We start from the raw sequence: 19,616 nt of genomic DNA, 5'->3' as shown, positions 1-19,616 counted from the left end.
TTCGCGCCCTGGGCCCTGGCTATTGAATTTATGTCTGTCTTCTATTCGACGGCTGGCGTTCCCAGGACCAAATTGAAACCGCATTGCTCAAAGCCTTGTGTTCGAGACTCCCATATGTTGACAACTCGGCACCGATCATCGATTGAGAGAGTGATCATGGTGGTAAGTAGTGGCATCGATCCCTGATTGGCTGGAATATAAACCCAACCTATTCATGATTTGACCTCCCGACGTGAAGTGGACCGCCGGTGAGTCCGGCCGTGATGAATGGATGAGAAAAATACAGGTACCTCGGATTAGCCTTACTGGCCTTGAACCTGCGCGGGAGATCGCATTGAACGAGGTCCGAGGAACGCCAGGTTAAAAACAACCTGAACCTTGGGTATAAACAACGCGAGTGACGATGAGGAACGATGATTACCCATAGAACTTGCGATGATACGCACCCATATGTACGATCCGCTCGCCGTCGTTTATAAGTTTATGCGTATCCTCGCGATAACCAGTTAGGAACCTGGAAGTGGTGAACGCGTGGTAAGGAACGTTCAACACTGCATCTGAGTGGGTGTGTTCTCGTTAAGGAACAAATTTCACTTGGGGCATGATGGCAGCGGGGGCATCGTTCATTCCATAGAGCCTGGGACCATAGGTAGCGAATAAATATTAATTGAAGAAGTATGTTACATACTTACTTGGAGCTTCTTTTAAAATGATCCTTTCGACATGGTCTGAGAGAGCGTTAACGCCGCAACGATCTATCTATGTATTACTTTCATCAATCAGTATGAGGATAACCAATCAGTCAAAACGTTCTAGACTCGTTGACTCAATGATATGGCTTTATATTGTGGACCTGAATTAGTAGATGGGCGTAATTGTAGGCTGACATGACACCAACGCACTGATTGACGAGTGATTAGCGAACAGAAAGGATGGATGATGGATAGCAAATGGAAACACGGGAGATTCAGTGCGCGGAGACCCGGAGCATCCACATCCGCTTTCGAAAGCGGTAAGATGGTCTGGTTGAGTAAAATAAAGCCTACCGGTATGGGCGGGCCCTTGGTAGTCAACACAAACCTATCCATTGGGTTTCGTCGACATTTTAACTTGCAAGTATGGTAGTCTTCCCCTTTCAGAGTTCCCCAGAGCACACGCCTTCAACCCAAGCAACGTTGCAGCTCGCTTAGCACGGTGGTCGGGTTTTCGTAGCCAGTTTCCGTGATCTTCAATCCTCACAAACCCGACTCTTTCATACCCTTTAATGTGTCGCAAAGAGATGAGGTCAGAAGTGACACCTGGGTTCCACCGTCTACAATGTTGCGGGGTTCAGAAAACTGCGCCGGTAATTTGACAACGAATACTACCCACCACAGCTATATTCTGTTCAAGGGGCAATCGAAGTCTAGGAATGAATAGAAGCTCTCGTGGCCTTTCGTCTCTTCAGCTTGCATGGTTGAATCATTAGCTTGCTTGCTTGCTCTAGGCACACCGTGCCATCCCCAATGATTTCCCAACGCCATGAGAGAAGGACGCTGAACCTGAACTGATGCCAGAAGCTAGAATGGCTTCAGCTGAGTTCCATGAACTCGAGCCAGGGGAACTTGGGCTCTGGAATATGCCAAGAGCCTGAAAGCCCTTGATGAGGGCGCGACGACAGAAGAGGTGTGTATCTTCCAGGTGGAGGCCTGGCCCCAAGAGCTTCATGGACTCCTTTATATGCGTTAGTGCTGAATAGAAACGTGCGCAGAGTGGCAGAGATGAAGCACCTTCTGCATTCCGAGTACTAGTAGCTCATAGATCGCCCGGGCTTCTGGCGTGGCTTTACCCCATTTCTATCGGGCATGATGCGAGTGATGTCGGACGCGTAACAGTTCATTCGCGCCCCGCATCGATGAGTAGCACCTGGGGATCCAAATGCTTGTCGCTATGCGCCAAGTCGTTGCCATTGTGGTGGTCAAGTTACCTCAGAGGCACTGGAATCCACGCAAACTTGTGATCGGTGCAGCAGCAACAGAGTGTCGACCCGCGAGTCTATGCCGCAACGATGGGCCAGTTACCTCGGTGCACTGAGCTATTGTTGTGTGCAGAGTCCCAAGGATTCGCGTGTCCACCTCGCGTGCTTTAGGAGAAATCCAGTTGGCCTGCCTGATAGCAGTTATATACGCCACCATTTTCGTTAAGCTAGCACGTCGAAGGACCGGGAAAGGAAGGGCGTCTTGTCTCCAGAGGCGAGTTATATACCAATACACTTGCCTGGAAGGCTCGAGAAGAGAGGTGCTCCTCGAGGAAGGGTGTGGTAGAGACTGTCGGGATACAGTTCCAACGCACCACCTTGTTCTGAGCACCAGCTTTCGTGAATAGCCAGCAAGTCCATTCAAGGACGTTGCCATTGCTCCACCTATTCGCTCTCACAACAGAGGGCGCGGCGATGCTCATAGCTGTCGAGAAACAAACCATGGACAGCGGGGAGAGTCCAGCGGTTGTGACGGTCCGCTATGTCGACCCGGCCCGTGCGGATAATTGCAACAACTCCCTAGGCCACATGCATACGACCTACGCTGAGCCGTTATAAGGTCACAGAGATGCGATTTCTCCGTATACAATTTGTGTTTTATCGCCACCTGGCTCAAGAAAACAGGAAGTCATGGTCAAAATCACTGGATACGAGACCCATGGTTTCCACCTTTCCTTCATAGCCGCATCATGAACTGACCCAGGCACACAGATGTGCGATTCCCAACCTCGCTGAGCGGAGATGGGACCGATGCAATGTTCGTTAATCCCCTTACCTCAATACAGTTCAGGATCGTTGCCCTAACCTGCACCCAAGGAACACGGAATGCGACTACTCCTCCGCGTACATCACACTCAAAACGGAATCTGACCTTGTAGGTCATGGAATGACCTTTACCATCGGTCGGGGGAACGATATTGTAAGTACCTATCCGATACCGGATTCACTGGCTAACAACATTGCCTAGGTTATCATGGCTATCGAAGCGGTAGCAAATAGGCTGGTTGGGAAAGAGACGGAAGAGCTGTTCAAGGATATGGGAAAGACGTGGGACTTCATGATGTCGGATCCACAACTTCGATGGTCAGTTTTGTCACGGATGGGGCTTCACCTTCACTTCTATCTAGGTTCTAAATTCTGTCGTCATATCCAGGATTGGACCAGAGAAAGGAGTGATCCATATCGCTTCCGGAGCTGTTAACAACGCGCTATGGGATATGTATGCTCGGTCGAGGCAGAAACCTCTATGGAAACTCGTCGTAGACTTCACACCCGTTCGTGTCCACGTCGATCATGTCGCTTCGCGACAAGCATTGACCGCTGCGTATTACAGGAGGAACTCGTAAGCGCTACTGCGTTCCGGTATATCTCGGACGCGATCACGAAAGAGGAAGCGTTGGCCATGCTCAAGGAGAAAGCAGCCACCAAAGCGGAACGCGAAGCCAAAGTCAGAGAGCTCGGGTACGTTTCCCTTCTACCATCCCCTTGCCGTTGGACGATGTTGAATTGGGTTCATTAGCTACCCTGCATATGTGACTTCTGCAGGGTGGTTGGGCTACACGGACGAGAAAGTCGCAAGGCTCACCAAGGAAGCTGTCCAAGCGGGTTTCAACCACTTCAAAATGAAGGTCGGCGCAGATCAAGCTAATGATCTCCGGCGAGGCAAGATCATACGGTCTATTATCGACGACCCGCAGTATCTTCCTGCAGGCGCGGAACCCAGAGACCCCAACGGTCCTGAGTTGAGAGGAAAGAATGCTGGACCGACCGGTGCTGTATTGATGATCGACGCGAATCAGGTTTGGGATGTTAATCAGGCGATTGACTATGTCAAAGGACTTGAGGAGATTAAGCCTTGGTAAGCGAATCCCTATCCAAATGAGAACAGTTGGATAACGTGTTGGTTGCAGGTTTATCGAAGAACCCACCGCGCCCGATGACATATTGGGCCACGCGGCAATTCGAAAGGCCTTGAAGCCACACGGGATCGGCGTTGCTACCGGCGAGCACGCGCATAATCGGATGGTGTTCAAGCAGCTCCTCCAAGCCGAAGCTATCGACGTCGCCCAGATCGATTCTTGCCGTTTAGCTGGCGTCAGCGAGGTTCTGAGTGTCTTGCTCATGGCGTCCAAGTGAGTGCCAACGACGCGAATTATCATCTGAGTGCGGGATGCTGAGGGTCCATGGCTAGGTTCGGTATCCCCGTCTGCCCTCACGCAGGTGGTGTCGGGCTCTGCGAATACGTGATTCATTTAAGGTATTCCTTCATTCGAACATGCCCATACGTCTAGTTCGCTAACTGAGGAAACGCCATGCAGCTTGATTGATTATATCGCGGTTTCCGGGACCATGGAACGCAATGTGCTGGAATTCGTCGACCACCTCCACGAACACTTCGTCACACCTTGTTCCATCAACGACCAAGGTCGCTATAACGTTCCGACGAATCCCCTTGAGGGATATAGTATTGAGATGCATAAGACAAGCATTGCTGAATACGAGTGGCCGCATGGCTCCTATTGGGTCAGCCGGAGAGAGAGCTGAGGCCTGAGGGGACGAACCTGTTTTTATTGTGTATGTTATCAAAGAATGAATGTATCATGAAATGTATGTGAATCAATAGAACTTTCTGAACTCGAAGTCGTTAGCGGTGATTGGCGTTGCCTGGGGATCTCCTGGGCAAGGTCGTTGAGCGTCAGAGGCGGTCGACCGATGGGATCAATTTATCCTACACAACGTTCATGTTTCACGTTCTCTCATCTGTTATCAAATTCTAAGCTGGATAAGGCGAAATGTAGGATATTGGCTGTTCAGTTTCGCGTTCCCATCAGGCAGAGTTGTTATGGCTAATAGCAGAGCCACCGAATATCGATTCGTAGGAGAGCCCAGATGTTATGGGATGGCATACAAATTTTGGAATGCAGTAGATGTGATGGGACGAGCAAAAGTGACACAGATGGAAGGGCGGCAATACAATAATCTATCGCAGACGACTTCACGCGGAAGTATCATCAGATTTAAAGTCTCAATGAAGATAGCTGATGTAGACATACCGAGCTTCACGTTCACTCTCCAAAAGGGCGAGGATGTCCTCCTCCCGCACAGGGCCCTTGACGTTACGGATGATAGTTCGCGAGGTATCGTCCATGAACTCGACACGGACTTGCGTCACACCTCCACGAGAGCCAGTCCTTCCGAGGACCTATACAACACAGAAATGCGTAAATCCAGATAAGGGTCAGTTCAAGCTCTCCTTGATTGAATGGTGAATCAATTGACCTTGATGACTTTGGCGAGCTTAACGGGGGCTTTTGAGGTGGAATCCTAAAGTCGATTCAGGTGAGCCACTGAGAATGGATTCAGACGACGGAAGGGCGGCGTAACTCACCATGTCTGAATAATGCGAAGACGGTTGTGGAAAGTTCGGCGTGACGATGGCGAGGAATGTTGTGGGTGGCTGAAATAAGGTTCGTAGAATTTAATCGGAGTTAAAAGGAACGGTAACGCCCGATCCCTTTACTTCCGGGTTGACGCATGCAGACTCCACTAGGAACATCGCACCACCTACTGACGCCTTCCAGGCCAAAATACACCGGTGCATCACTGGAAATATATGCAGTCCATTTCTCCTACCCATGCGTCAGTGCACCGCCAAGTATGATTCAATGGAGATGAGCTTGTGACGACAGCGGACCGCGAGCGCCCATAATAATCATACACCTATAACATAATACACAAAACAGAAAGCAATGTCCAAAATCTAGCAGTCCTTCACGAGCCATAACTCCGATGCAATTCATCGTGAATAGAGAACCCTAGCCTCCTTTGAGTCTTCGTAGCCTTTCTGCCACCGGTTTGCCTATAGAGAGGGTGGAGCGTTGAGCAACCCACCCCTAGGAGTACGAGAAAAATAGTTACAGACCTCTGTTCTTGGCAAACAAAGCTCTCTGGTGCCCCTTCCCAGTCTTCTAGCACATAATCTCCAGCCTCAGCAGTCTTCTCCTCCTCTTCTCTCTGTGGGCCGAATAGATCCAAGGCCAACTGCGTATGACTGACGCCTGCGTACGTCGTCACGCATCGGGGATTCACCAGTATCCTCGCGGGGCGATAGGCCCCATTGGGGATAGTCAACTTGAGGGGTGTCACGTCGTTCATAGGAACGTCCTCTGAATCAGGCATGGCGTCAAAGTCCGAGCCGGCGTTGGCATCTTCGTCGCTTTGGGGGGTGCGCACGCTTTCGTCGACGCCTTCAGGTCCTGCTGCAGGTCCTGGGACTTTCTTTGCATCGTCAGCTGCGGGTTCATTCTTCTTCTCTTCAGCCTGAGCAGCAGCAACTTTCTCCTGTCGCTTTTTCAGTCGTTCGGAATCAGCGATACCGTGATCCATCTCGTTCATTCCCTCTCCAGCCGTATGGACCCATAAATCTCTGCAGAACCACGCTTGACTGCTGTCCAAGCAAGGGCTATCTGGATCACGCGAGGGGAGTGAGCCTCCGTTCGTAACGTTGTGCACGTCCCCTGTTTCCCAGCCAGAACGATACGTGATGCCTTTATAGTAAGATTGCTCCGGGTCGACGACGTGCGTTCCCGATTCGCAGCAAAATACTTGGAAAGGGAGGTATTGGGCGTAACGAGAGGCCCCGACTTTGTCGCGAGGCGGTACTGTATCTTCCTTCGAAGACGACGACTTTGACTGACGAAACTGGTCGCCATCTATGTCACGAGTTCGCCATCTACATGGTGTTAGACAAGACGATTATATGGAGCACATATGGACGAGTGCGTACCGGTCTGAGAAAATGAAGAATCCATTGTGCTCTGCCCAGTCCATACCACAGACCATAGCAGCGTCATTGATGAAACTGACTTTGATTGTTTCCAGTATGTCGTTGGGGCACGTAAAACCCTTCAGCCAAATGACTCGATCAAACTTCAGGCTCCTTCGGTGGTACAATTCGAACAAAGGTTCTAAAGCCAGATTCTTCATGTGCGCCTCCTCTGATGGATAATATGCAGCCACAGGATCCGCCGTCATGGAAGGGACGCGTCTAATTCGATACGGGACTCCAAGTAACGTCAACACCGCTTCACACAAGTCTGTCAGCGTCTCCGTAGAATCCGTCGAGTCGTAGTCGAGCATCGAAACGAAAACATTTTGTGTCCCTAAGCGTTTAACCATCTGGACGATGACGGATAGTTGATCGACCAGGAAGTGGTCGGCGGAGTGGATGACTATAGCGACGTAGTAAAGATGGTTCTCTTTGACAAGGTCGTCGTAGGCACTGTGATGTTGGTTCTGTCCGAACGGACGTGCGAGTGTAGGACAGAGACCGGCCACCCAGCCATTCAACGAAAGGAGTTGGTCTATGGCCGAAACAACGGTCTGAGCATCTGTATGCGCTGTCTCTCTGCCTGTGATGCTACACGCCACCAGAGTTAGTGTTCGACGCGAGGAACCCTTTGATATGGTAGACTCACTAAGGAAGCTGGAAACGCTCCCAATAATCCCGTGCGCCGTTCCTCACCAGATCAGAGAACAAGTCCTCCCTGTCATCACGTCCCATCCTCGACTGCAGAAACTTATACTTCTGAACATTGAGACTCTTATCCGGCCGCGTCGCGCGTTCGAAGAAATTGTGTTCCTTGATTTCGTGCGCATTTTGGATTCTCAGACTCGGTGAAACGGTGCTTGAGGAAGAGGATGAGAAGAAGAAAAGACGCAGGAAGAAGATGACGGTGAAGAGGAAAAGGAGACGAGTCAGGCTTCGTCTTCGCAGGGAAAGAGCCATGTCGTGAGCATGTAGAGGTCAGAAGACGGAGGCTGATTAGACGCCCACGGATTTGTTTGATCTTGACAGTCTCTCTTCTTCTCGGGCTGGAATGCTGTAACATGTCCGTCGAGGTATGTTCTCCGTCTTTCAATTCCAAATACTTGTCGAAAACTTACAGGTTTCAACATGGAAAATGCCGCACACTAATTCCTTGTGATACTAGTCATAGTCATCTTGAAACCGTGAATATGTTTTGGTATCGACCTTATGGATGGAGGCGGCGTAGCTAGGGCATCCCCCGAACGCTCGACGAGTTCCTGGGCTGCATTTTTCGCAAATGTCAACAATATCGCAACCGACGACTGGCATCAGCATAGCTTTCATGTGCATTCAAAAGCAACGAATCCATGCTGCATGAGGTTTCTCATCCAACTCGCTACTGCAAGCAACCATGGCCATCGAGGGGTTCACATTGGCGATGTCTATCCTCAACTTCACTGGGGGCATCCTGTCTGCCTTGGGCTCGGGATTCATCATCTTGTGTTACCTTGCGCTGCCTCTACGCCGCCATTTTCGTCACGTCTTGATCCTTAATCTTGCCGTCGCTGGTAAGTCTGCCGTCAGCCGATATAGTTCCGTTCTCTCAGCATCCCATGCGTATAGATTTCATCAACTCGGTCAACAACTCTGCATCGGGTTCGCAGATTCTCATCAAGAAGAGAGAGTTGAGTTCTGGCCCGGCGTGCGTCTTGAACGGCTTCATCGGTCAAATCAGTGTGCAGGTTCGTTGATGTGTTCTATCCCTTCTTCAACTAACCTAAAAGTACGGCAGGCCGCTGACTGTGCGATATTGGCGATCGCGGTGGTCACCGTGTACACCATCACCAAGACGTCCCACTCGCGTCTTGTCTCAGGCGAATGGGAATGGCCAATGATAATGGGAGTGACTGGCGCCATATGGTTGCTGCCGTTCACAACCAGTAAGTCAATTCTATTCATATATCGATGTCACCCAAGATCAGCTGCTGATTGCTTACCATGAAGGTTTCCTTGCTTTGGGGAAACATTGGTATGCTCCGGTTTCTGGGAATTGGTGCTGGCTCGTCGATAACCCAGTTCACCTTCGCTATGTTCTCACACATGGCTGGAGATATCTCTTCATGCTTCTCGAGCTCATTCTGTACACATACCTGGTACGTTTCACACCAATGGTTGACTTGCGCGATCTCTGATGTGTATTGTAGCATATCTTTCTTCGCCGACATTTCCGCAGACTCGCGGTTCCTATCGTTTCGAACGTTCCGACCTCTTCCAATCATTTCACTCAGTCGATCCCATTGACACCGGTTACATTCACTCCACAACCTCATGCTGATGGTACGGAGTCTAAACATGATGTAGCCTCATCTTCGCATCCCGAATATCCTGCCTCTCCCTTTGCGGATGATGACCTGCCAAAAATGCGTGGCCCACTCACCGACAATCCCTACGACGCGGAGCCCTCCTCGCCGATCCCTACTGGCCCTTCACAGTCGCAGGCAAAACCCAGTGGTGGGTCACTGAAGCACGTATTCGCACACCGTCGTGCAGAAAAACCCAACAAACCAGCGTCTTCAGTAAACCCTCGAGAGCGTGCCATCCAGCGCGTTCTGCTGCTCAACGCATACCCCTTGCTCTACATCATTCTGTGGATTCCGGGCTTAGCGAATCGCATCATCGAGGCATCAGGTGGTTCATCGCGGGTAACGCAAGTGATGCAAGCCTCTACTCAGTTTGTTGGATTAGCGAACGCACTTACATATGGATGGAACGAGAGGATCATGACACAGTTAAAAGAGAAATACCGACCACGTTATTAAGTGGTTAATTAATTGTAATACTCTACTGTAATTTTGGTTTATGATTATTTGCATGAGGAATAGGTGCATTGGACCGGAAGCTTGAAGACTGACTGACATGAATAGTCCGAAATGTTTTCGCTAAGAGCATTGAAATGTAGCAACTGGGTTGAGCTGATTGTATAGACACCCACAAGTTGCCATACCGGAAGGCAGACCTCATTAGACAGTAGTCAATCGTGACGTCTTCCGGAATTATGGATGCATATAGTCAGACTGATTCCGAACAGCTGAAAAAGCGACGGTGCTACTGCTAAGCTAGTGAATGAACTGGCTAGATCACTATCGAGGTCCACTACGTCCCTCTCACTGCGGCAACGTGCCTAATTGGTGATCCTGGAGTGTATGGCTGACGTTTGGGATGATGTGGCACCTTGTGGCTTTGCGCCCATGGTGGGACACGCGCTTTGCAGTTACCCACCTGAAGAGACACTAGATGTGATTCGGAATGGCGAATCGGGGTAGTCAGCTACTCGTCAACTCCCTCAGCTCAAACCCTTCTTCTTCTTGAGCCGCTCTACCAGTGCGACGCCCTGCATCCTCGCCTCCCCCATCAGACGCCGAACCCTGCTGCGTCATTGCATCAACACTCGGAAACATATATCCCGTCTCCTCGGGCGTGGTGAAGAACGAGGAGAAGAACTGCGATATCTTGTCCCCCGTGTCGCTTCGCCTGGGCGTCTGTGTCGGCGTGAAGAAGGACGAATGGTCAGAATGCGAGGGGAGGCGGCGGTGGGCATGGAGGGTGCGTTGCCTGAATATCAGGAATAGGACGCGGTTGCAGAGGACGGAGTGAGCAATGCGTTGAGGGCTGCGGGCGGGGGGGAGTGGTAAGTAGAGCGAAACGGGAGGGGGCAGAATGAGTGTTGCACGAACGTTGCGAGCCAATTCGCTAGTTCAGGCTGCGTGATGATGGTGTGGTTAGGCGGGATTGATAGAGTAAGAGCCGAAGGACTTACTGGTCCTGCTACAGGTACAATGACGTTCGCCACGGCGAAACCTATAGGATAGTGATGTTTAATACGTCTGAGGATCCAAATGGTGGATAAAGGGAGTACCAAGAAGGTAAAGGTAGAATAGGAATCCTAGAAATTCATGCCTCAGCGGGTTACTCAGCGTGTCAGGAGGACAGACACTTACCATCGCGATATAATTGTACAACCCATGAAGAACGGGTATGGCGTACTTTCGTTCCGAAGATGAGCCATCAACACATCGTCGAGGCGAGAACCAAGGGGGTGCTTACAATGTTGAAATGCCTTGATTAATGTAAGTGTTACGATTACTTTGGATGGGGGAGAGGAGTCAGGAGGAGAGCGTCAGAGGTGAAGTGCGAGGGGAGGGGCGTACTGGTTTCTGAGATGACGAGGAGAACATATGCTACAAATATGATGACACTGGCGTGTTCGAGGTTGCATCCACCCTCAGATGGACCATCTAGAAACGAAAGCCCGTTTCATGGATAGCTCAGGCCGGAGCTCAAGGAACAACTCACAAATGAGAGAAGCCGATTCTAGTTGGGTCACTACCAGACCAGGGACGAAGACAAGCTTTTGTGGAAGCGTATCTAGTATCAGACGACTATTGGTACTGACAACAGGCGAAGGGTGACGAACCAGACAGAGGATATATAGAGTTATTTGGATAGATCGTCTGCGGTTCCAGATAGCATAGGTTCGGAGCATGAGGATTACTAGACGGGGTTAAGGCGCCGCTGCGGTGACTGTGCGCGAAAGGGACGAACTTTCAGATATGAAGATGCCAAAGAAGATGAACCCTGGTGCCATGGACAATACTTTCGTTAGACTCGAAGGGGAACGGAGCAGTGGGGTATTGCGCACATAGAACGATTCTGAATTGTGTTGTACATTGCTGGAAGGGGGATATGAGTTTGTGGTAAAGACTGATTCGGGGCTGCACCTACTTCGGGTGTCTGGCTGTGGCTTGTCAAAACTGCGAGAGCAGGCAGAGAAATAAGATTGACGGCCAACGCAATTGGGGATGAAGGAAGGGGACGCACGACGAAGAGACACGAAAGTATCGACAAATGGGAGATATCGATTCAGAAAGAATAAGGAGCTCCCGAATGTCCATGGTGAGGACCAGACGTAGGCAACCTGGTAGCGGTGGGCCAAACGATGAGCTGGCTGAGGAGATAAGGGGGATACATGTCGCTCACCTCTTGATCAAAGGTACAAAGAAAGTCATAAACCTGAGGCCAGGTTATCGAGTCAGTTATGCAGACCTGGTACAAGTAGAAGACCCTCGCACAAGGACGGTTCCACTGGCTGCGACAGAGGCTGAGACAACATCCTATGTGGCGTGAATATGTCAGCAGGGTTGAGTGGGTGGCAGATTGGGTCACAAACCATATATTCGTTGGACCGATGTGTCCTCCTGGCTGTCACGGCAAGCTAAACATGAAGAGAAGGGCGAGAGTGCGGAGAGTGCTGCAGACGCGCGGGGTACATATAGGAACAAAGCCTTGGACGATCGTGTCCTTTCTGGCCCTCGGGAATCAGATCGAGCATGTGCACGCGCGAAGACAATCATGCATGATACCCATCGTGTTTCGGGAGGGGAATTCAAATGCTTCCGGACTTTGGGTGGTCCCATCCGTTGATGGAATCTGGAAAACGGAGGATTTTCATAAAGATGGTCCTGGGGACCGCATGAAGACATCTATCGAGCAGCAGCTCGGCTCAGTTGTTCCGATTCGAGGTACTCGCCGAAAACATGCGGCGTAAACTTCCATTTCCGTTGTCAAGGTCAGAAGCGCCTGCAATCATAGACAACGATTGTCCACCTAATGAAGTATTTCGGACTGTGCCATCATAAGATCTTCTCATTTCAAAGTTCAGCCATTGATACCAACGAACTGGAGCTAACGCTTCCATCACCCACGTTGCCCGCGATATCGAGCCGCCTTTGATGTGTGTCGTTAGCCTGCCAGGATGATTTTAAGCAAGGTCTACACGCATTCTCGAGGCTGAATAATTAGTCGATGCCGGTGGATGTTGTTAGGCTACTCCCCGTACGTTGCAACGTTGAGTACTCGAGCTCGGGCTGACAATTTTTGACGGCGCCGGCGCAGTCTCCGGGCCTGTGGAACAAACGCCTGGGCAGGAATCCAAAGATCAGCGCTCCGCCATCACGCACATCCACACCCTCAGCCGATAACCAGTCGACTACTACAATTGACTATTGACTGACTAGGAAATGTATGGCACGTACTTGAATACTGATTGAATGTCGAACACCTGGATTTGACTGATGGTGATGAAAGGGGACGCCGTTCAACTCGGTATTGACGTTGAGGCTTCGGAGGCCACTGTTAGGGCCAAAGATTAATTATAACATTTGATGCCAACAGCTCCTCCGACCGCGAGGGCTGATCTGGGTTGGTACGTCGACATCGACGCACATCAATGCAGAGCTGTCGACCAGGCTTTGCATGATCTCGACAGTTTAGCGCTTTATCGTTTACGACCATCATGGCGGCGAGCCGTCGTCGCCTGCTCGTGTTCATCGACTTGTGAACGTTTGAACCCCAGATCACGTCTGTCGCCGCGCTTCTCGGAGCTCCGTTCGTACGGCAGTGAGCAGCACGGCGGCGCTGTACCAGTAATGCCGAACTCTCAAGCACCTCGCTGCTCACGCCGCGCGGCACGCATTTCGCCTCACTGAGGTCCCGGGGTTTCGACCAAGCTGAGCGTTGGGATAGGTTTGGCCATTGGGAGGAAATCATTCAGACTCATGGCTCAGATTCGTCGGCAAGGAACCAACTGGACCGCCCTTCGCAGCATCCCTCTCACCCACGCCGGTTTCGCAATGTATCTGAACAAGTCCTCGAAGCAAAAGTCGAAGCAGGACCGACGAGCTAGTATTCCTCCTACCGTAACCCGACAGTTTATCAAGATACATAATATATATGGATCACCCAGGTCCGGCGATGGGATGCGAAGGTGGAGTAAGCGGCCTCCGTCGTGCCTATCGCATCCTCTGGTGTTTACTCTGCCACTGGCGCTGTAGGAAGCTCCCCTCCCCGCGCAAGGAACGCGATCATTGACTCGAGCCCAGGTATAGGGATGTTGCACGGCGGAAGGTCCAGGTGGATCCAGTGCTCATAGGCCTCAGCGCCTGCGAGATGCTGCTGGCTAGAGAGAGTATCCCCCCGATTTGATGATAGCAGCACGCCCGTCTTTCTCCATTACTGCATTACTGCCGTGGACGAGCAGTGAGTAAGGATGGAATGTCCTCTGCATCCCGATGGCCCGGAGCCCTTCTTCGTCCCGTTTGCATCGGCGAGGACGGGCGTTCGTGGACGGTGTTCGCGCGTTCGGCCGGGCCGGGCTGGGGCAGGCGTTGGACGTCGGGCATCGTGCACTGTACAGTGGGTGCGCCGTATTGCGCCACGGCCTTGAGCTTGGGCCATTGGATGGCGGGTCTCCTGTTCACGGGTGTACTGTGTTACGGTACGCGGTGGCCCGGGGTGGCCGTCATGTGAACTGGGGAAGTGGTGGGCTGGGGTTGAACGTTGATGTCGGGGCGCTGGGGCGCTGGGGGCACGTCTATTGGGAGCACGTCTATTGGGGCGGCGCCGGTTGTCAGTACTCAGTGGCCAGGTGGGCCGGGGTGGAAGCTGGGGCCGCTGCTTTGCACTTGCACTTGCATTTGCACTTGCCTGAGTTGCGTTTGCGTTTGCGTTTGTGTGTTACAGGCTAAGGCTAAGGCTAGCAGTGTGCTGTGTGCGTGGATCTCGATTGCTATCATAGAAGGAGAGGGAGGATCGCCGGGTGCGCTGTGCATGCGGTATTCAGTGTTTATTATTTCGGTACTCGGTACTCGATACTCACTCAATACTCAATAATCAATGGCAATGCTCGGTACTTGGGTGCTTGAGTACTTGATTTTGAATCATAAACCCTACCCCTCTTGCTTTGGTGGTTGGTGGGTTGGCAGTGAGTTTGGGTGAGTTGCATTGCAGACGGACTCGGAGGAGTCCTCAACCTCACCGCGCCCTCTCACCTCTCCGCCCTCTAGATCTCCACCTCGGCCCCGCTACGCAACTCCCCACCCTCAACTCAACAGTCAGTTAACGTGTAATTCATTTAATGATATGCAACTGTTCGTTCGTTCTTCGTTCGTTACTTTGTTGTATGCGTGTGTGAGTACGTACGTAAAGGGGATGGGGATCATCTAAGTAAGTAAGCGGAAGGGAGGGGGAAGTAAAGTAAAGTACAGCGAAAGCAACGACAACGTGACTCCAAAAAACTAACTCTAGAACTCCGGAATTCCAAAAACACTCCGACCACCTCTGCAAGAACTGCCAAAACACGCCCAAAGTAGGCAGGATTTCCGCGTGTGAGGAATTAGCCGAGCATGCCCTCGCCGTCGCTCCAGGCGCTGCTCGCGTACGGCGAGCTGAGCTCGTTGTAGCGCGCGATCTTGAGGCGCTGGGACGGCGGAATGAGCTTCTCGTCGAGCCCGTGCGGGTGCCCGCCGTGCAGGACGCCGACGCGCTTCATCGCGAGTAACTGAGGGAATGAAGAAACGATGAGCATTTGAATTGAATAAAGAGAGAGAGAGAGAGACGCACGTTATGCGCAGCGTTGGAGTGGTCGTAGACGCCGCCGAAGAAGGCGGTGGTGGCGTCTTTGCCGATCATCTTGACGAGGAGGTGGCGGCCGCCGGGGTGCTCCTCGAGAAAGTCGGAGACGTCGTGGATAAAGCCGGAGACGAGGATGAGGGGGCGCTTCTGCGCCTGTTCCTGGACTGCACGCAGATTCCACGTTAGAGAGAGGGGGAAATGGGAGATGGAGGGTGATGCTTACAAGAGTCCCAGTTGACGACGGGGAGGTCGTTGGAGTCGCTGGGCCAGGCAAGCTTGTCCTGGGTCTCGCGGAGCTTCTTGAGCTGCATGGTGAGCACGCCCTTGCGGACCTCGTTGTCGGGGAAGGTCTTGAGCTGGCGGGCGAGGCCGAGGAGCTTGCAGGTGTAGATGAACCACTTGGTGGGGTCGTACTGGTAGAAGCGGATGGCGTTGCGGTAGTCCATGGGGAACTGGTGGTGGAAGTTGTGGTAGCCCTCGCCGATGGTGACGAGCGCGGTGAGGAGGTGGTCGCGCGGGGTGTGCTTGTCGTCAAAGGGCGTGGAGCCGAGCCAGTGTGCGAGGGAGTTTACGCAGAATGTGGACTGGGGGGTTGTGAGCACCTTTTAGGGGGATGATGAGGGATGAGACTTACATGGTGGACAAAGACGAGGCGGAGGACGGCGGCGTAGATGTAGCCGCCGCGGGCGTCGCCCCAGCAGAGCCAGGGGATGAGGGTGGGGACGACAAAGCCCATGAGGAGGAGGAGCTTGACGTAGTGCTTGTGCTGCCAGCGGACGACGGGGCTCTTGCTGAGGTCGGAGACGTCTGCGACGCCGGGCTTGCGGCGGGGCTTGACGAGCATCCAGCCGATGTGGGAGTAGTAGAAGCCCTTGTGTGCGTTGTACGGGTCGAGCTCGGTGTCTGTGTAGCGGTGGTGGGCACGGTGGCCGCGGGACCACCACTTGATGGAGCCCTCGCACGCGCCTGCGCCGGCGAGCGCCAAGGCGTACTGGAGGGGCACGGAGGCGTTGTAGGAGCGGTGTGCCCAGAGACGGTGGTAGCCTGCGGTGATGCCGAGGCCGGTGACGTAGTAGTAGAAGACAGCGAAGAGGAGGGTGTTGCGCTGGAGGGGCGTGTAGTAGGCACCGACGATGCCGATGAGGGGGGTGAGGGTGAGGAGGGAGAAGGAGATCCAGGATATTTCCGTACGCCAGTTGCGCCACTGGAAGGGGGGGAGGGACTTTTGGTGGGCGAGGGTGTAGGCGACGTAGTTGTCGGGGATGTCGATGTCTGCGGGGGTCTCGTCGTGTGCCTGCTTCGTTTCCGTCGTCGTGGACGAGGACATCGTTGTGGATGCACCCATTGTCTTTGTGGTCTACTTAGACGACGTAGACGCGTAGAGGAAGAAGAGAAAGGGAGGAGGAAGGGAAGGCGTGGCGCTAACGAAAAAATGAGGGGCTATATATAGCGGCCGGTTTAAAAGTTTTGGGGATTTTGGGATGTCGCACTTGGCACAGTTTCCGTTTCTCATACGTATGGACAGGCATCCAGGTTCTCCGTCGGCCATTCCTGTCGCCTGGCGCGCTCCATTCTTGCGATAGTCGCCCCACGTAGTGGTCGCAGGCGAGGCCCGCCTGGTGCGCGCTGAGTAGAGGATGTGTGGGATGGGGAGTGGGGAGGGACGGTCACGTGGATGGATGCAAATTGTTTGGGGTCCGACAAGACCACCGACGTCGGCATGCTCGTCGACGTCGCAGCCGGGGTCGTCTTTGGATCGTATCTCTGCGACCACCACAAATCGCTGGCACAGGCGCTGGATGTCCTGCTCAAGGTCCGTGTGTCTGTGTGAGTGAGTGAGTGGGTGCTGAATTTGTGGGGCAGGAATGTGCGGTTGAGGGAGTGGAGTGGGTGCTGGTGTGGCTGAACAGCTGGCCCGCCGGTCTCAAGCTGAACACGGAGCTCAGCCAGTTCTATGTCGATATATTCATGTCCATCCTCGCCTCCTACACGCTCCTCCTCCAACGAGCAACGCCATACACTCCCGCGCTCGTCTACTTCACCGGCATCCTCGCATCCGCACGCATGTCCCTCGCCCTCGCCTTCCTCGCAGACATCCTCGCCCTCGCCACTGCCCACCTCTACACATCCTACGCCCTCGCCCGCGCCATATACGCACACATGCTCGCCACCGCTGCCAGTCTCTGGAACCTCTTCCGCGGCAACCACTACAACGTCCTCCGCCACCGCACAGACTCCTGGCACTACGACATCGACCAGCTCCTCTTCGGCACTATCATCTTCACCCTCCTCGCCTTCCTCTTCCCCACCGTCCTCGTATACTACTTGCTCTTTGCCGCAGTCCGTGCCCCCCATCCCATACCGTACTCCTATTGACTTTCCTCCTAGACCCGCCTGGCCACCATCCTCGCACACGCCATCCTCCAAACCCTGCTCGCACTCCTCACCCATTCCCCAACCGCTGTCCCCGCAAAGCCTGGTACTCCTTCCTTCCTTCTATCCTCGACACCGACTGACTACCGTTTTATAGGCGATGTATACTTTCAAGTCCGCGAATCCGCCGACCCCCATGCGCATCCTCAACCGTATCTCGCGTCAAGGGTACGCTCCTCCACTTCACTTGCACTATTCGGTATTTGATGCCCGTTTGGTTGTAGAGCCAGCCGAGGGATATGGCATCCTTTGCGCAGTACCGTGCGTCCCTCCTTCCTCCCTTACCTCACCTCCCACTCACTCACATCCCCCCTTCGGTTGTTTGCGTTCCTCGCATTCGTTGCATTTAGGCCCCCTCTGGACGCGCGCCGCCGCGCACTACGACCCCGCGCGCCTCGCCGCCGCCGTCCTCGCCGGGCACCACCTGGCGCGCATGGGTGCGACGGCCCAATCCTCACGGTCTACGGGGTAGGGGTGGAGAGGAGCAGTGTGAAGGATGGTAGTAGTGTGAGGGTGAGATGGGCGTGGTGGAGGGTAGGGGAGGGGAATATATGACTGTAAACTGTACTACGTTACCTATTGTACTACTGTAAAGTGGAAAGTGGAAAGGGGTCTGATGATGAGATGGGATGGCAATGGATTGTGATTTGGATGGAGGAAGTGGGTGGGTGGCACCCTCTCACCCCTCTACCATGCAATACACAACACATCTTACATCTTTCATCTTGGACAGCATCTCCAACCTAACTGAGTGAACAGTGAAAGCTCCATCATACTTTCTGAGAATTTGAGAATCAGTGGTGAAAGTCAGTTGAGTGGAATTTGGGAGTGGGGGTGATTGTGTGAGTTGTTGTCATCTTTCACACAAGTTTCAGGCCCGTGACGAAGTCACGAATGCATATTATGTGGAATATGAGTACAGAATACATACAGGAGTTACATGGAAGTGCTATCTATGTACAGAGGTGTTAGTCAATAATTACTTCAGGATAGACTATATTCTTTGTTTTAGGTTCCTCTGATCTCTGATCCCAGATAGCTTTGATTCTGTGAACAAATGTAGCCCGGGATACTAGTAGCAACATATAGTTGCCCATGTGTAAAGACTGGAGTACAGAAGTCAAGACCCACATGAGCAACAGACTGTCCTTGTAATTTGTTGATTGACATAACAAAACAGAGTCGGACTGGAAACTGGCGTCAAGAGAATTGAAAAGGCACTTGAGTGTCAGAGGGAATAATGCTGATCCGAGGAATAAAAATTGTTTCGCCACAATGATCTCCAGTGATTAACCACACTTTCAGAACACAATTTTGACATCGGGTCAGAATGCCGTGAGATCCATTGCAAACACCATGTTCTGGATCAAGATTGTGCAAGATCATGATAGGGCACCCCACTTTAAGTGCAAGTTTGTGAAGTGGCAGGCCAGAGCAGTCGATTGAGTTGAGATACTCAACTGGATACATGAGATATCCAGGTTGCCCTTCATCTGCAAACTGTATAACTGCATCTACCGCTGTGAAAAATGTGTTCTCTTCCATGAAGCCTTGGGAGAATCTTTGCATTTATTGTGTCGACATCATCATTGTGACTGGCAAGAATGGTGTGCTCAGCAAAATATTGATCATTGGGAGGGGGCTGGGAGTTGATTCCAGGATAAATGGTAGCAATCAGAGAGTCTTCAGTATTCTGTGGACATTTGAAAGACTCAGGAAGTTGGATGGTACTATCTGGATTTGTATGCTGTCCATGTCCAACATCCAATTGCCACTGTGCAAAGTCTTGCTCATGAGGAAGAGCTGTATTTAAGTGCATGTTTTGTGTTAACTTCAAAACTTTGATATGGGCCCACAATCTTGTCCTTTGCATGCATGCTCCAACAA

At 52.3% G+C, this 19,616-nt stretch overlaps 7 protein-coding genes across 7 annotated transcripts; 3 read left to right on the top strand and 4 right to left on the bottom strand.

Moving 5' to 3' along the window:
* Nucleotides 1–2,647: 2,647 nt before the first annotated feature.
* PC9H_002482 (uncharacterized protein) lies at nt 2,648–4,561 on the top strand (the record flags this gene model as incomplete). The annotated part of the gene is made up of 10 exons (XM_036772118.1): nt 2,648–2,678; nt 2,729–2,774; nt 2,834–2,936; nt 2,985–3,100; nt 3,171–3,291; nt 3,351–3,478; nt 3,537–3,875; nt 3,928–4,149; nt 4,209–4,274; nt 4,336–4,561. 10 exons carry the CDS (start codon nt 2,648–2,650, stop codon nt 4,559–4,561), a joined length of 1,398 nt encoding a protein of 465 aa, XP_036625764.1.
* A 481-nt stretch (nt 4,562–5,042) lies between these two features.
* On the bottom strand, nt 5,043–5,573 carry PC9H_002481 (uncharacterized protein; the record flags this gene model as incomplete). Its single annotated transcript, XM_036772117.1, has 4 exons — nt 5,043–5,219; nt 5,297–5,341; nt 5,406–5,474; nt 5,517–5,573. 4 exons carry the CDS (start codon nt 5,571–5,573, stop codon nt 5,043–5,045), a joined length of 348 nt encoding a protein of 115 aa, XP_036625763.1.
* Nucleotides 5,574–5,788: 215 nt separating this feature from the next.
* On the bottom strand, nt 5,789–7,805 carry CAP60 (Cryptococcal mannosyltransferase 1; the record flags this gene model as incomplete). The annotated part of the gene is made up of 4 exons (XM_036772116.1): nt 5,789–5,876; nt 5,940–6,749; nt 6,804–7,436; nt 7,495–7,805. 4 exons carry the CDS (start codon nt 7,803–7,805, stop codon nt 5,789–5,791), a joined length of 1,842 nt encoding a protein of 613 aa, XP_036625762.1.
* Nucleotides 7,806–8,238: 433 nt separating this feature from the next.
* Nucleotides 8,239–9,646, top strand: PC9H_002479 (uncharacterized protein; the record flags this gene model as incomplete). Its single annotated transcript, XM_036772115.1, has 5 exons — nt 8,239–8,395; nt 8,451–8,569; nt 8,620–8,767; nt 8,832–8,980; nt 9,032–9,646. The coding sequence occupies 5 exons, from the start codon at nt 8,239–8,241 to the stop codon at nt 9,644–9,646; spliced, it is 1,188 nt and encodes a 395-aa protein (XP_036625761.1).
* A 504-nt stretch (nt 9,647–10,150) lies between these two features.
* On the bottom strand, nt 10,151–11,472 carry PC9H_002478 (uncharacterized protein; the record flags this gene model as incomplete). Its single annotated transcript, XM_036772114.1, has 5 exons — nt 10,151–10,496; nt 10,562–10,685; nt 11,036–11,122; nt 11,181–11,378; nt 11,430–11,472. The coding sequence occupies 5 exons, from the start codon at nt 11,470–11,472 to the stop codon at nt 10,151–10,153; spliced, it is 798 nt and encodes a 265-aa protein (XP_036625760.1).
* Nucleotides 11,473–15,057: 3,585 nt separating this feature from the next.
* On the bottom strand, nt 15,058–16,623 carry PC9H_002477 (uncharacterized protein; the record flags this gene model as incomplete). The annotated part of the gene is made up of 4 exons (XM_036772113.1): nt 15,058–15,222; nt 15,285–15,460; nt 15,520–15,880; nt 15,931–16,623. 4 exons carry the CDS (start codon nt 16,621–16,623, stop codon nt 15,058–15,060), a joined length of 1,395 nt encoding a protein of 464 aa, XP_036625759.1.
* Nucleotides 16,624–16,971: 348 nt separating this feature from the next.
* GPI1 (phosphatidylinositol N-acetylglucosaminyltransferase subunit gpi1) lies at nt 16,972–18,201 on the top strand (the record flags this gene model as incomplete). The annotated part of the gene is made up of 6 exons (XM_036772112.1): nt 16,972–17,109; nt 17,160–17,636; nt 17,685–17,775; nt 17,827–17,897; nt 17,954–17,990; nt 18,080–18,201. 6 exons carry the CDS (start codon nt 16,972–16,974, stop codon nt 18,199–18,201), a joined length of 936 nt encoding a protein of 311 aa, XP_036625758.1.
* Between the last annotated feature and the right edge of the window lie 1,415 nt (nt 18,202–19,616).

This window comes from Pleurotus ostreatus (genome assembly GCF_014466165.1).
Source record: "Pleurotus ostreatus strain PC9 chromosome Unknown scaffold_11, whole genome shotgun sequence".
NCBI classification, from domain to species: Eukaryota; Fungi; Basidiomycota; class Agaricomycetes; order Agaricales; family Pleurotaceae; genus Pleurotus; species Pleurotus ostreatus.
Note: the sequence above shows the minus strand (reverse complement) of the source record. Positions and strands in the feature narration are given on the sequence as shown.